Below are 15,403 nucleotides of genomic sequence, written 5' to 3' on the forward strand. Positions count from 1 at the left end.
GTGAGTGTGGACACAAAATAAAGGAAGACGTGAAGACTGTACAAGGCGAAATAAAGAAAAAATATACAGGGAACCAACAGTGTAGGGAAGAAAACCGAGACTCAAATCAATGATTTGGAACAGAAAGACGAAATAAACATTCAAGCAGAGTAGAATGAATAAACAAGAATTCAAAAAAAAATGAGGAGAGACTTAGGAACCTCTGGGACAATTTTAACCCTTCCAACATCCAAGTCATAGGGGTGCCAGAAGGAGAAGAGGAAGAGCAAGAAATTGAAAACTTATTTGAACAAAGAATGAAGGAAAACTCCCCCAGGGAAAAACTAGACATGCAAGTCCAGGACACTCAGAGAGTCCCAAAGAAGTTGAACCAAGGAGGAACACACCAAGACACATCATCATTAAGTTACCCAAGATTAAAGGTAAGGAGAGAATTTTAAAAGCATCAAAAGAAAAGGAGACAGTTACCTACAAAGGAGTTCCCATAAGACTGTCAGCTGACTTCTCAAAAGAGACCTTATAGGCAAGAAGGGGCTGGAAGAAATAGAAATATTCTAAGTCATGAAGGGCAAGGACCTACACCCAAGATTATAATATGCAGCAAAGCTATTATTTAGACTGGAAGGGCAGATAAAGTACTTCCCAGATATGGTCAACTTAAAGGAGTTTATCATCACCACACCTGCACTGTATGAAATGTTAAAAGGACTTATCTAAAAAAAACAAAAGAAGACCAAAAACTATGAAGAGTAAAATGACAACTTGCAATTATAAAGTTGCAAGTTGATACACTGAACCTAAAAAAGTAAAAACAAAAACAAACTAAGCAAACAACCAGAATAGGAACACAATCACAGAAATGGAGATCACATGGAGGGTTAACAGTGGGGAGAATCACAGAAAAGGTACAGGGAATAAGAAGCATAATTAGTAGGTACAAAATAGACAGGGGGAGGTTAAGAATGGTATAACCTCCATTAGGAAATGAAGAAGCCAAATAACTTATATGCATGACCCATGGACATGAACTAAGGGTGCAGTGGGTGGGGGATGTTGGAGAGAGGGATGGGTTCAGAGTGCAAGGGAATAAAGGGGAGAAAAAATAGGACAACTGTATCAGCATAATCAATCAAATAAAAGAAAAGTGAAATAAAATAAATTCACAAATGATAGGTGCTGGTGAGGATGTAGAGAAAAGGGAACCCTCATGCACTGTTGGTGGGAATGCAGATTGGTGCAAGCACTATGGAAAACGTGGTAGAGTTTCTTCAAAAAATTAAAAATGGAATTGCCTTATGACCCAGCAATTTCACTGCTGAGGATTTATCTGAAGAAACATGAAACATTAATTTGAAAGAATATATGCACTCCTGTGTTCACTGTAGTGTTATTTACAATAGCCAAGATCTGAAAACCTGCCAGGTGCCCATCGATAGATGAGTGGATGAAAAAGTGGTAATGCACACATACAATGGAGTACAACTTGACTATAAAAAAATGAAACCTTACCTGTCGTTTTATATCTAAACTTGCTATAATTCTTTTTTTTCCTTTTTAAAAAATTTTAGTTATTTTTCAAGTACAGTTTTTTGTCTATTTCTCCCATCCTAGCCCCCCCCCCCCGCCCCATGCTCCCCACCTCTCTCCCATTTCCACTAAACTTGCTATAATTCTTAGTCATACCACTGTTAATATGTTGGGACGTTACTTCTGAGATTAGGTTACAAATAGACAATGGCTTCCATCTTGTCTCCCTCTCCCAGTCTCTTGCTTCTTCCCTCTCATGGAAGCTGGCTCACCATGTTGTGAAGTGCCCTGTGGAGAAGCCTCTGTGGCAAGAAGCTGAGAGAGGCTAAGGCCAGAAAGGTACTGATTCTTGAAACCACCATGCAGAAAGTGGATCCTTCTCATGAAGCCTTGAGCTGAATGCACCCTTGGGACTCCCTGAGCATGACTTAAGCAACTCCTGGATTCCTGACCCTCAGAAACCAAGATGGTAAATGCTTATTGTTTTAAGATGCTAAGTTCTGAAGTTGTTACACAGCAATGAAAAACTAATAAACAGATAGTAGTGACATTTCCCCAACTGCCTCTACTTACACTTGTTTTGTTCAAATCAGGATCCAAACAAGGTATACACATTGAATTTAGTTGCTATGTCTCTTAAGTCTCTTCTTAAATCTACAAATTACTCCCAATCTCCCCCACTCCTTTGCAATTTATTTGTTTTAGAAACTGAGTTGTTTTTCCCGTAGGGTTTTCTATATTTTGGATTTACTGATTGCATGTCTATTAACATGTTCCTGTGTCCTGTACATTTCCTGTAAACTGCTTATTCATCTAATTCAAGTGCAGTTTGGAGAAGCATACATGTACTTTCTATAAGAGATTTAAAAAGGTGTATGTTGGGAAAGGCAGTCTTGTGTGTGCTGTCTATCAAACACCTTGGGCCAGGAACATTTTCTTAGCAAGAAATAGAGTCCTCTCCCGGGCTGCGCTGGACCTATTACCTTGTGTGGGAATGCCTTTCACTGTTTCAGACAGAATGTGTACTCCTTTGTTGTTTAAGTGTCATATGGCACCTAGCCAACCCTACCACTATATCTGTCTTCTGTGAGGAGAGGATGAAGTTCTTCATTCTGTGGCACAAGAGGGGAATGTGCAAGCCGATGGCTCTGCATCATTAGCTGCTAGCCTTGGGGGACCAATGCCCACTACTGAAGCTAATCTTGCTGTTTCTTCTCTATAGTAAAGTGTTGTTCCAGTCGGTGCTGCACTATGTTTGCATTGGTGACTCTGATACCAAAATGCAGTGAACAGAGGTGTCTGGATTTCTACTCCCGGTGACAGGCAATATGCTACTTGCTCAACGAAATGGTTGTAACTCATTTTGTCATGTTAATGACCACTGATGACCACTGCCTAGGACATTCATTATTAGGAGTATATAAAATAGCAATATTCTACTTTATCACTGTCTTCACTTATTAATGAAAATACTTACGTACTTTTAAAAAACTTTTGCTCATCAACTATACAATTACTTTCCATCAAGCCATGCTAACTCAGCCAGGTAACTTAGGTACAGTTTGCAAAGGAAAGGCAGAATTAATGTCTGTTTCTTTTTCTTTCCTTATCAGTTTTTGGAATATCGAAATAAAATTTTAAAGACCATTGCAAACTCATAGATTCAAATCTATCACTGTTATTGTTCTTATCAATGCTCAAACTGTCCCATTTTTAGCTAGTGGGAGCCTCATTAAAGTGGCTCATGTGTTGTTTGACATGAAATCACTTGTTATGGACTGAATTGTGACCCTCCCCCCATATTCATATGTTGCAGCCTTAACCCCCAATGTGACTACTTATGGAAACAGGGCCTTTAATGAGGCAATTAAGGTTAAATGAGATTATAAGGGTGGGAGCCTAATCTAGTATGACTGGTATCTAATAATCTATGGGTTGGCCAAAAAGTCCCTTTAGTTTTTTCTGCAAAATAAAAGACACATTCTTCATTTTCACCAACATTGATTTGGATATTTTGAGAATGTAGGCTATTTCCTGCGTGGTAGAATGTTGATTGTTCTCAATTAATGTCTCGATTCTCACTGCTTTAATTTCATTAGTCTACCGGGAGTGTCCAGTGAAAAATCTCCAACACAAATCTTCGCAAACCACTTCTGACACCTTCAATCAGTCACAGCACCTCCTCCATACACTGAACAAATCTTTTTTTTTTTTTTGCATTTCAGTTGCATTTTGACTTTTCTTGAAATAATAAAGCATAATATGCCAAAAATGTTGCTTATTTTCTTCCATCTTCAATGTTAAAATGGAATTATAAGGTGAGTATACTTTATGTAGACAATTCACATGCAGTCGGTGTTAGAATTAACACCCACCTTACAGAGTAATTATGCTGAATTAGCCTTTTACTCCACGCAATTATAATGTTCAGAGTACATGATTTGACCTGAACATATGCACAAATCCATGTAACAATGAGCTGTTTCAGAAGGTGGTTCTGTTTAAATGTACTGAATAGTATTTGAGATATATCCCTCAATGTTATTGAACAGTTTGTTGATATTACCAGAGGCTGAGACAGAAAATAAGGATTAAAAGTTCCCAGTGACACACAGAAGAAAAAATGAATCCTGCCACTTAGAAAACAAATTACAAGGAAACAAGACCTTATTATCAGCAACCTGAATACTTAGAGATTAGTAGCACAACTACTGAGCCACAAAAAAGGACTGGATGCATTTCAGGACACTGTTTCCCGAGGTAGGACTAGGACCAAGTCCAGGCTCTGAAAGAGTGAGACCCTGGCATCCTGATTCTATGACAGCCTTGCCTTTTCTAGTCCCAAAGGTTATCAAACCCTTTCTCAGTTCTTAGCAAAATGACCTTGGATAGTTGTAACATTTAAGAATTACTTAGTGATGTGAAACTGTATCATGTTTTACCTGTTGGGGATTCTGCTCTACTAGATGTTCTCCTCATTCCCATCTAAATTGGAAGCTTGTACAAGAAAAACAGCTGGAATGCACTGCATACAAGTAATCAAAGAGGATAAAGGGGGGAAAAGCAAAAAAAAAAAAAAATGGCATTCAGCTCCGATAAAAAGAGTGCTCATTTTTAAACTCAGGTTATAAGGTCTAAAAGAATGTTTCTATGAATTGCAAAGAAGCATTTTAAAATAAACCAGAGGGAAAACCAAAAGATTGGCCAGCCAAGATAGAGTGAGCCATCTACATAGCTCATTTCTCTACTCATTACAACTAGAAACTGGCAGAAGAGTTTTTTAAAGCTACCTGAGTAACTGAAACAGTAAACAATAACAGGCAGATTGGTGATTGAAGTCAAAATTTATAAAACAACTTTGTATTATTGAGTTTCAAGTTTGTTTTGTTTGGTTTTGGGCCTACAGCTTTAATCCAAGGCCTAATTCAAGAACTGCACAGTGGGTATAGAGAGCAAAAACTCCATAAGAAACTTTCTATCTCTATCCAGAAGACTAGGGAAAGGAACCCCTGAATGCCAGAAGGTGGGGAGAAATCCTGGGTTTTCTTTATTAGTTTTCTCTCTTTGGCCTCAGAGCTATACTGGTACTAACTGTGGCAACTTGGGCACTTAAAACCCAAGAGAAAACCTGCCTCTCTAGCTGGGGGAACAATACACATACCTGGAAGAGTATGAAGAAAATCTCTTTTATTTTCTTCTCTGCCTTATCACTTTGTCCTGAAGGTACACACCCCCATTGGGGGTACCTGCTCCACAGTGAGAAGGCTAACACTCTTAGAGAAATCTGCCTTTCTGGTCACATGAACCAGCATGTGGGTAGAGAGAGGAAAGGGTGCATGAGAATCCTGGAGAACAAAGAGCAGCAAAGGGGAATCATCTAATTCTGTATATGATCCAACAGTAAGTCCTAGGATCAACCCTGGGCTGTCCACATTCAGAGCAGATTCAAAGAAGCATAACAAAAACTTAGAGAATTGAACAATGATGATAACTACTGCCTGCATTCCAGATTAACTCCTGAGTGGCACATGAGTCAGACAGACTCAATCAGCACAGGCAGGACTTTGAAAATTAGACTGATATAACCACCACCTACACAAGGCAAAACAGAATGCACAGTCAGAACCTAATCAGATTGACTGCCTGTCAAAACAAACAAAAACCAAAATCCTCTGGAGGATTTTAATAGGACCAAGAGTCAAGAACATAATATTCAAAATATACAGGATATAGTCCAGAAAAACTCAACATGCAAAGAATAGGAAAACCCGACTAATTCTTGAGAGAAAATATAATTAACAGATGTCTCCCACCCCCTCAAATGTTGGAATTACAAAAACTTTAAATTGTTATTTTTGAGATAAAGTTGAATATGCTGCATCAAATGGATGAAAACATTGTTCTCAGTAAAGAAATAAAAAGTTTAAGAGAACCAGATGGAAATGCAAAATTCACTGGATGAGGTCAACAACAGAATGGAGATGACCAAGGACAGAGTAAGTAAACCTGAAGACGGAACAATAGAAATTATACAATCTGAAGAATTAAAATAATTAATAAAAAGCCTCAGGCATCTGGGAGGCCATATCAAAAAGTCAAACATTTATGTCATGTAATGTCCTAGAAGAAGAAACTGGTACAGAAAAAATATACGTGAAGAAATTGTGACAGAAAACTTCCCAAGTTTGGTGAAAGACATAAATTTGCAGATTCAAGATCAGTGAACCCTATACAGGAAAAACACAAAGAAAATCATGCCCAGGCACGTCATATAATCAAACTGCTAAGAACCAAAGATTGGGGGAAGGGGGCAGGAAGAAAGCAAAGAGACAAAAAGATAATATATTACAAATATAGAAACAATCATTTAAATTGGGTGGGGGGGGTTGACTACAAAGGGGCAGCACGAGGGAGCTTTTTTCGGAGTGATGGAACCATTCTGGACTTTGATTGTGGTATTTGTTACAAGATTCCGTGTACTAGTCCAAATGTCCCCTGGACACCAACTAGAGAAAATATCACTGTATATGCATACATACACAACTAAGCCAGAAACCTGGGAATCGTCCTCCGTGTCTAATTAACCACCATCTCTTGCCAATACACTTTCTAAAGATTTATCAAGTTTTCTCTTTTCCCTCCATTCACACTGTGTCTTCCTAGCTGAGCTTTCATCATCCCAGTCTGTCACTACTTTGATCCCAAAGCTAACCTCTGTAAGTAAACTCTGTAGCCTTGTTTTGCAAAAGGTGATCCCTTCTCCCAACTTTAACCTGGAACTTGTTAGAAATGGCGAATCGCAAATCTCACCACAGAACTCCTGAATTGGAACCCACATTTCAACAGAATTCTGCAGTGATTTATAAGGACATTAAAATTTGAAAAGTCTAGCCTAGGGCATGCTAAAAGGAACAAAAAAAAAAAAACCACACCTGGTTATGCTGCTCCTCCACTTAACAACTCACAAGCGCCCTACCTGGACAAAAGCAGGACACAGGAGGCCTTATAAGACCTCTCCCTACCTTCCTGTCCAGGCCCATCTTTCAACCCTCCCCACCTCGCCATTTAGCACTTCCCTTAGACTTAAACTACACATTCCAACACAGATATCACAGTATGTCCCACAGCTATACCTTTACCCTAGCAATTCCCCGGGCCTAGAGTATCTGTTCCTTGCCTGGCTAATTTCTAACCCATCTTCAAGGCTCTAGTTAGAAGTCAACCCTAACAAACTCTGAAGGCCACCTAGGTTGGTATAAAAGACCCCCTGTGCTCCTAAGTCAGCCTGGGCACAATTCCATGCCTGGACTTCCCACATTACATCAACATTATCTGTTAGGAGTCTTTCCTGGCCTGCAGGTTTCCTCAAAGGCAGTGGCCTCATCTCTTCCCTGAATCCAGCACTGAAAACTTGATATTTTCAACAAGGTGTTGATGGACTAAAACTACTGACTTTTTTTATTCTTATAAAACTAGCCGTTGCCAGTTTGGTAGTAACCAATCCTCCCACCACACATTGTTTTCCTGAGAGAAATTATGTTAACCATTTCCTACACCTGAGTTGCGAGCTGTCTGAAACAAAATACATTAGAGTTTTTTAGACCTAACACGTTTTGGCCCGCGCAAAAGGACATACATCCCCTGGCTAATGGTAAAGGCTTTTTTTTTTTTTAATGCCATAAAGCCAGGTACTATAAAGCTCATTTTGTCCTAAACTGGGGGTTTGTGGCCTTGCTTAGCTTGGGCCTGGCTGCCTCACAAGATCTATGTTAGACTGGTAATAATTTCTTCGCATATCTGAGAGCCACTCGCGCCTGTGTCCAGGCCTAATGGCGGTCACTTTCTCCCAGCGGTAACGGTGATCACCTTCTCCAGGGCAGCTCCTCTTCCTCCAGGTCACTCTCTGTCACCGACCCCTCTATCACGGTTTCATCGCTGTCCCAGTCTGAAGCCTGCCCGCCTTCCTCCATCTTCACGTCACACGTGGATATCTTTCTACTCTCCCTAACACTCCCCTTGCCACAAAAAAACAAACAAAACGCTCTAAGTGCTGGAATAAGTTGTAAGTTAAAAATATAATTCGCAGCAAAGGCCGGACGTTACACCGGGAGCTGAAGGGATAGAGGACCACGAAGGTCGTCGCAGGGTAGGCAGCCCTGCACCGTGATCACGCCGCCGCACGCCGTCGCCGGCAGGGGGAGCCGCGCCGCGTCTGGTCGCGCGCAGCCCGTGCCGCCCGCCCCGCCCGCTCCGCAGCCCCGAGCCAGTGGGAGTTGCCGGAAGTCACTGGCAGCGCGCGCTTGCCCACAGCGGCTTTCCGGGTGGTGTTGGGCGTGGCCCTGTCGTGCAGCTTCCGGGTATTTTGAGCGTTCTATTAAGTGGCTGGGCGGTGTAGCTCCGCGCGGACCTGTAATGCGGGGGTACCGACCCCGGCCTAACTCGCTTAGAGCCTTTGGCAGAGAGGGAGTCCTGGGTCACAACACCTGAAGCGTACTAGATGCTCGAGACCCAGACCCGGAAACAACTGTCAGTTCCTGCCGGCCCCAGCAGCCCGGTCTGAATCCGACTTACGGAAGCCAAGATGTTACCTGAGACTCCAAAGTGTTTTTGCTTTGTACCAAAAACTACCTTTCTCCTTAATTCCTGTGACGTCCCCTCCCCAAGTGTAACCTGAGGTGGACAAAACAAGCACATTCGTCAGAAGCCCTTAGGTCATCACGTAATCCAATCGAGGTGTATTTGTCTTTTAACTTCAACTCTTAGATTACCCTGTAATATAGATTGTGTAGGAAAGGCAGGATAAATACTTTCTTTTTCCCATGTATTAATTTTTAGAATAATAAAATTATTATTAGCCAATTATTCTTTTTAAATGAATATCTAGGTCTTTATGTATTTGCCTAATTTCAATCAGTTTGCAAATTTTAAATTGAAACTAATTGAAAACAAACCCAAGTGAGCTCCACCTGCCATATGAGAGGAAGATTCAGGCAGGATAAGACAGAACCCCTTATGGATATAACGAGTGTTTATTTAATATTCATCTTGGAATCCCCAGTGTCTAGCACATATTGGGTCTTTAAAGATTTGTGAGAAAATGGATGGAACGGGGCCTGACTCCTTCATTCACTGCTCTTAAATATGTGGAGTGGTTTTACCATTATTATAATTTTACCATTAAGATCACATTTTTTTCTAAAAGAATGTCTACATTTTTGAGAAAGTGAAGGAGGGTCTTTTTGGAAAAAGTTTTAAAATATTTATAGAATATTTGGTAAAACTCTTTATATAACTTTATTTAGAGGGATTTTATTTAAATGGAAAATAGATGTTGGGTTTACTATCGGAGGTTCATTTTGTGTAATATTTATGATAATTCAGATTGTCCATGAAAGTCTCATCTCTCACAATTCTGAGATCTAAAGTAACCTTGAGAGTGTATAAATGATTTGAAGCTATAGGCAGGAAATCATTTTAATTAAAAAGCAACATGTATAACCACAAAACAGTAAGACTTGTTTCCAAAATCCACTCTTTTAAACAAACCTGATTACACTCACCATGTACATACTCTACTTCCTAGTGCTCAAACCTCATTTCATGTCACTCTCCCATTTCTCCCCAACTCCAGGCACATAGGCCTTCTCGTTCTAGGATGTCTCAGAGCCTTTGCACTATTGTTCACGCTTTAGGTCTAAAGTCAAACATCACCTGCTCAGGCCATCTGTAACTGTGTTTTCTATCTCAGCAACCTATTTTTTTCTTTGAGGCACACATCACTCTCTGAATTATTTCATTCATTCGTATACTTGTTTATTGTCTGCCTCATCCATTAGATGGCAGGGCCAATAAGGGAAGGGCCCTTAAAATGGGAGCCGTAGGTGGAGAAAAGGTAATGTGCAAGCAGTACCTCAAATCATTAATGTATAATTTACATAAATACAGACATAATAAAAATACAAATTTAAATTGATTTTGGACTGATGGGATTGCTAGATTTACACATGGTAATGGGATCATCTTTGTGCATTACTAAAACAGTTTTGTAAACATATTAGCAGTTATGTCAATGAAGAAAAAAAGATACAAAAATCCTAGCCACAGAGATCAATCAGAATTTTAATGTAGTAAATGCAATTCAATAATTTTGAATACATAAGAGGTGTGTCCAAAAAGTATCCAGCCATGTGCTATGAAAAATAGATTTATTGAAGATACACAATATAGGAAACATTGTACATAGGACAATGATGTCTCGGTCCCCTTCAGAGTAGGCACCTTGGGACCTCACACAGTTCTCCTGATCACCATCATTTTCCTAAATATCATATTTAGGAATCATATTTTCCTAAGTATCACAATAATATTTTCCTAAATATCATTGATGGTCAGAAATCTCTTCCCTTGCAAAGGTGATTTTAATTTGGGGAAAGGTCAGAAGCCACAGAGCACCTCATCTGGGCTGTAGTGGGGCTGAGTCTCCTGGGTGATTTTATGTTTCACCAAAAATCTCTGCAGGAGACATGATGCATTTGAGTGGGTGTATTGTTGTGATGAAGTTGCCATTCACCAGTTCCCCATAGCTGCAGCCTTCTGAGTCATCCACATAATTCCCAGCAGAGGAATGTTCAAGCTTAACACAATATTTGATGCAGATTCATTGCTCTACTTGTTCAGTCATTTTGAATGTGATGGCCACACAGTACACTGCTTACTCAACAGTGTGTACCACCCCCACTGACTAGTACAGTGAGGTCATCATTGTTCATGCATATGCATTCCAGTCCCCTCTCCTTGGCTTCCAGGTTACATCAATGTTGTGCAAACCATTCTCATATTAACAATGGTTGAACTCTTCACAGACAGATTGCATGTGTATGTATGTGTGAGTGTGTGCGTGTGTAACCACCACTTAAAACAAGATAATTTCTATCTTTCCTGCCTTTCCTCAATATTTACCCCCAGCAAACATTTTCTGATTTTTTTATCATGTAGTTTTTCAATGACCACTGGAATCATACTGTATGCATCTTTTTAAACTGCCTTCTTTTACTGATTTAAGTTTTTCAGATTAACCCATGTTGTTGTATAATTCCACTCCTCTTTGTTGCTAAGTACTATTTCATTGTATAAACATACCAGCTTTGCTTAGTCAATTTTTCTGTTGATAGACATTTGAGTTCTGTCCAGTTTGGAGGCTATTATAAATAAGGCTGCCATAAACACTCTAGTTGAAGAGTTTTTGTGGATGCAGGTTTTCATTTCTCTTAGGTAAATACCTAAAGAGTGAAACTGCTGGGTAACATGGTGGATGTATATTTTACTTTATAAAAAGCTGCTTTTCAGTACTCTGAGAGGAGTATCACTCTCACCATCAATGTGTGAAAGCTCCATTTGCTCCACATCTTCGCAAATATTTGATATTGTCAATCTTTAATGTTAGCCATTCTGGTGGGTATGAAATAGTATCTCATCCTACTGGCTTATGATGCCAGACTTCTGTGTGCTTTTTGGCTATTTATATACCTTTTATAAAGTGCCCAAATTTTTCCCACTTTTCAACTGGGCTATTTATATATTTATTGTTGATTAGTAGGTGTCCTTTACATATTCTGGATATGAGGCTATGTCAGATATATGTATCATAAATATTTTTATTAGTTTCTGGTTTGCCTACTCATTTTCTTAGTGATTTTTTTAGATTTTATTTATTTATCTTTAGAGGGGAAGGGAAGGAGAGAGGGAGAGAAGTATTAATGTATGGTTGCCTCTTGTGTGTCCCCTGCTAGAAACTGGCCTGCAACCCAGGCATGTGCCCTGATTGGGAATTGAACCGCAGTTGTTTGGTTTGCAGGCCCGCGTTCAATCCACTGAGCTACACCAGCCAGGGCATTTTCTTAGTGATTTTTTTGATCAGCAAAAAGGATGATGTCCAATTTATTAATTTTGTATTTTATGGTTAGTGTTTATGTTAGTTTCCTGGAGCTTTTGTACAAATGATCACACACTGGGTGGCTTAAAATAACAGAAGTTTATTATCTCACAGTTCTGGCTAGGCCATGCGTTCTCTGAAGGTTCTAGAGAAGAATCTATTCCACGTCTTTTTCTTAGTTTCTGGTTTTTAGTTTCTTAGTTTCTTCGTTTCAGACAATTCTTGGTGAAATATAAAAGAATAATTAGTAAGTGATGAGTTTTTGTATCTATTGCCTTTATTTTTAATGTGATTTGTTCAATAATAACTTCATATAGTTTAATTTTAAATAGTGACTGCATTTAATAAGTAACTTGAAAATTCTTGAAAATTTAACAGTCTCTTACTAACTAGTAGAAGCTGGCTCCAGCACACCTTTGACACCACTCCGGAAAGGACTTTCCTGCCCTGCCCCCAACCCCTGGTCTTCCTGTCTGCCTCACACTGCAATCCTGGAGGGTTGCACTTTGTCCTTAGCTAAGGGGACAAGAAGAACCAGAAAATAAATAACAATATGTAGAATAAGTTTTGGAACTCTCAGTTCTTTGAGTGTCCTACTTGGGAAAAGTGAGTTAGTCCTTCATTTAATAATATGAACATTATATTAGGAAGACCGTGTAAAAAGAGGAAGGCTGCAGGTGACAGGCAAGAAAGAAAAACCAGGTAAAATGAATGTTGAAGGAGAAAGGTGACAAAACAACATAACGGCCACTCTACTTGGGTTTCTATTAATGGCGATCGCATTTACTGTGCATGATGTAGCTCAGCCAAGGCTTGCCAACACTGGGTGACTGTTACATCTTTAATCATGTGACTGGCTTGTTAAGTGACTAACTAGACATCAATTTCAAACTGCTACAAAGATCATGTTATTTTTTCTTTATTAGGATGCACTGCAACTGAAGAGCCCAATGCTTTATGGCATTTTGTGCCTGTGCCATGATGTCCAGTCTTTCTACCTGGAATGTCTCTTCCCTCTTCTCTGGAAGACTGCTCCATCTTCCCTCATCTGGTTTAATGCTTTCCTCTACTGAGCCATGCCTCTCCCTTCATAATCGTGGTTTACACTGTGGTATTTTAAACTAAAGGACACATGTTCGCATTTTTTCATAATACAGATGATAGGAGAAGAGACCAACCCTCACCTAATAGTGTAAATATGCTTCATCAATATTCATCTCTAGCAGTTGTCACACATGAGGGAACATGCCATGATTGTTTTAAAAATAAGTAGAAGTGCCAAGTCAAAATAAAGTCTAACCTTTTCAACACAATGTATTAGAACAATAGGATATTTGTATGGAGAAACAAAGATGAACCTTGTCCCCTCTCTCATTACAAGCACAGGAAATAATTTGAGGTAAATCACAGAACAGGAATCCTACACTTCAGAGATTCTACTCTTAGCGAAGTATCGGCGCACTGGTCTGGGGCACGTGAACATCATTCATAATAGCCCCCAAAATGTAGACAACCTAATTACCCTTCCATGAGAGAGCAGACATAAATGTTCATCAGGAGAAAAGATAGATAACTTGTGGTGTATTGTGTAACAGGCTATCTTACACACTGAAAAAAGGAATGAACATATCAACATGGATGAGTTTTAGAAACCAGTCTTAAAAACAAAGAAAACTAAACAATATATTATTTAGGACCCATTCACATGCAGTAAAACTCAAAAGGATAATTTAAAAAGAAAACCCAGGGTCGTGATGACCTTCCTGGGAGAGGCAGAGGAACAGTGTGGGGGAGAGTTCAGAGAAAAGAACTGGGAATGTTTTGTGTCTGGAATTGTGTAGTGCACCACAGGTGTCTACTTTGTTATTATGTTTTGTAGCTGCCACAAGATGTATGTGTGTATACATGTGGAACATATACAATATATAGTTGAAAGTATATATATACACCTTATATATGAAATATGTTATAGTTTTAAAAGGTTAGGGAAAATGTGCTAAAATGCTTATTCTGAGTGGTATGGTTCTGGGTAATTTTCTTCATTATAATTTTCTACATTTTTCTAACTGCTTAAATGGTAATGTAATACTTTTATAATCAGAAAAAATGGCAACTTTACAGATTAAAAAATTTTAGGATACCTAGGATGTCTGTACTATTTTTTGAAACCTGACTGGAAACTTCAGCCAAGTTTTAGATGACCTAGGAGGAATAATCTCTAAAGAGCTGACATTGTTATTTAGCTGAAAAGTAGATGTCAAAATGCTAACACACAAGTTTCAACTTTGCCAACAGAGCCTTTAAATATTCAGTCCTCCTTAGTCAGTTTTACTTTGTCTATCTTTTAAAGATATATTCCCACTTTCTGTGTTGAGGCTTTTATCTTAACTATTTCTGACAGCTCTAGGTTTCTTTGAGCTCGAATTTAGTAACTCAGAAGCCTTGGATGAAAAAATGAAGGTTGCCTTTTCCATAACCCTTTAGCAACATATAGCAGGTATTCAAAGATGAGGACAAGGCAAACCTTTTCCCACATAATTTAAAGAGCAACAGATTTGACAGCAAATCTGACTTAGCAAAGAACAGGTCTTAAATCCTCAAGACAAATATGATATATCTTGTGATTAAATCACTTTATATACATGGGTGTGTATATAAGCCCTTCAAATATATGTGGCATTTCCTCATTTAGCCTGCTGTGAACTTAAACAACAGTCATTATTACATTATATAATGAGCGTTTTCATGGAGAACTGTGTAACAAACAGGTCCTAAGCAAGAGACCAGAGCAGTGTCAAAACCTAAAAAGCAAAAAGTAAGAACTTGGGTAGAGCAGCATCAGTAAGAAACAGAAGTTTCCAGGAATATAAGCAGGAGGGAAGAAAGAAGAGAGAACAAAAGGGAAGGGGCTCGAGAGGAAACACAGGAAAAGGAGACGAGTGGCATGTTTATGATAATAGTACTCCAGTCATTGTTCTCTTAATCAAGAGTAGGGTTTTCTGGCTATGGTGAGAAACATGGTAACAAATACAGACAATCCCATCCTGGGACAAAGAAGGATGCGGGAGAGACAGTCTCTCCCCCCCTTTTTCCATGTCAAGACATCACATTTGAATGTAATTTTGAGTCTTGATCAGAGGGTGATGATGGAGGGTAGTATTTTAGAGTCTTTTCATTAGTTTCTGATGCCTTGTATCAGCACAGCTTGCATGTCCCACCTCAGTTATGGCACACACCTTAAGTTTTCAGGTAGAGTACATGAAAATATATAACTAGCTCTCATATCTTAACTAATAAGGCCTAATCACCCAGGAGAAGGACTCAACAGTTAGTATTTTTAGTAAGCATCCCAAAAGATTTTATATAAAACTCTAGTCTAAACGTGGAAAAGTTGCTCAAGAGAATAAACAATAATGTTTGTCTTAATTTCAACATTTATTCAGG

At 39.1% G+C, this 15,403-nt stretch overlaps 1 protein-coding gene across 1 annotated transcript in view; it reads right to left on the reverse strand.

Annotated features, from left to right (window-relative positions):
* ANKRD31 (ankyrin repeat domain 31) overlaps positions 1-8,116 on the reverse strand; it is a 137,438-nt gene extending 129,322 nt beyond the window's left edge. The window contains exon 1 of the mRNA XM_053664472.1: positions 7,894-8,116. Within this exon, the coding sequence (XP_053520447.1) occupies positions 7,894-7,997 (104 nt within the window). The 5' untranslated portion in view covers positions 7,998-8,116. The remainder of the gene's footprint in view (positions 1-7,893) is intronic.
* Positions 8,117-15,403: the final 7,287 nt, after the last annotated feature.

Source organism: Artibeus jamaicensis, unplaced genomic scaffold (assembly GCF_021234435.1).
Source record: "Artibeus jamaicensis isolate MK-2021 breed Jamaican fruit bat unplaced genomic scaffold, CSHL_Jam_final contig_373, whole genome shotgun sequence".
Classification (NCBI taxonomy): Eukaryota; Metazoa; Chordata; class Mammalia; order Chiroptera; family Phyllostomidae; genus Artibeus; species Artibeus jamaicensis.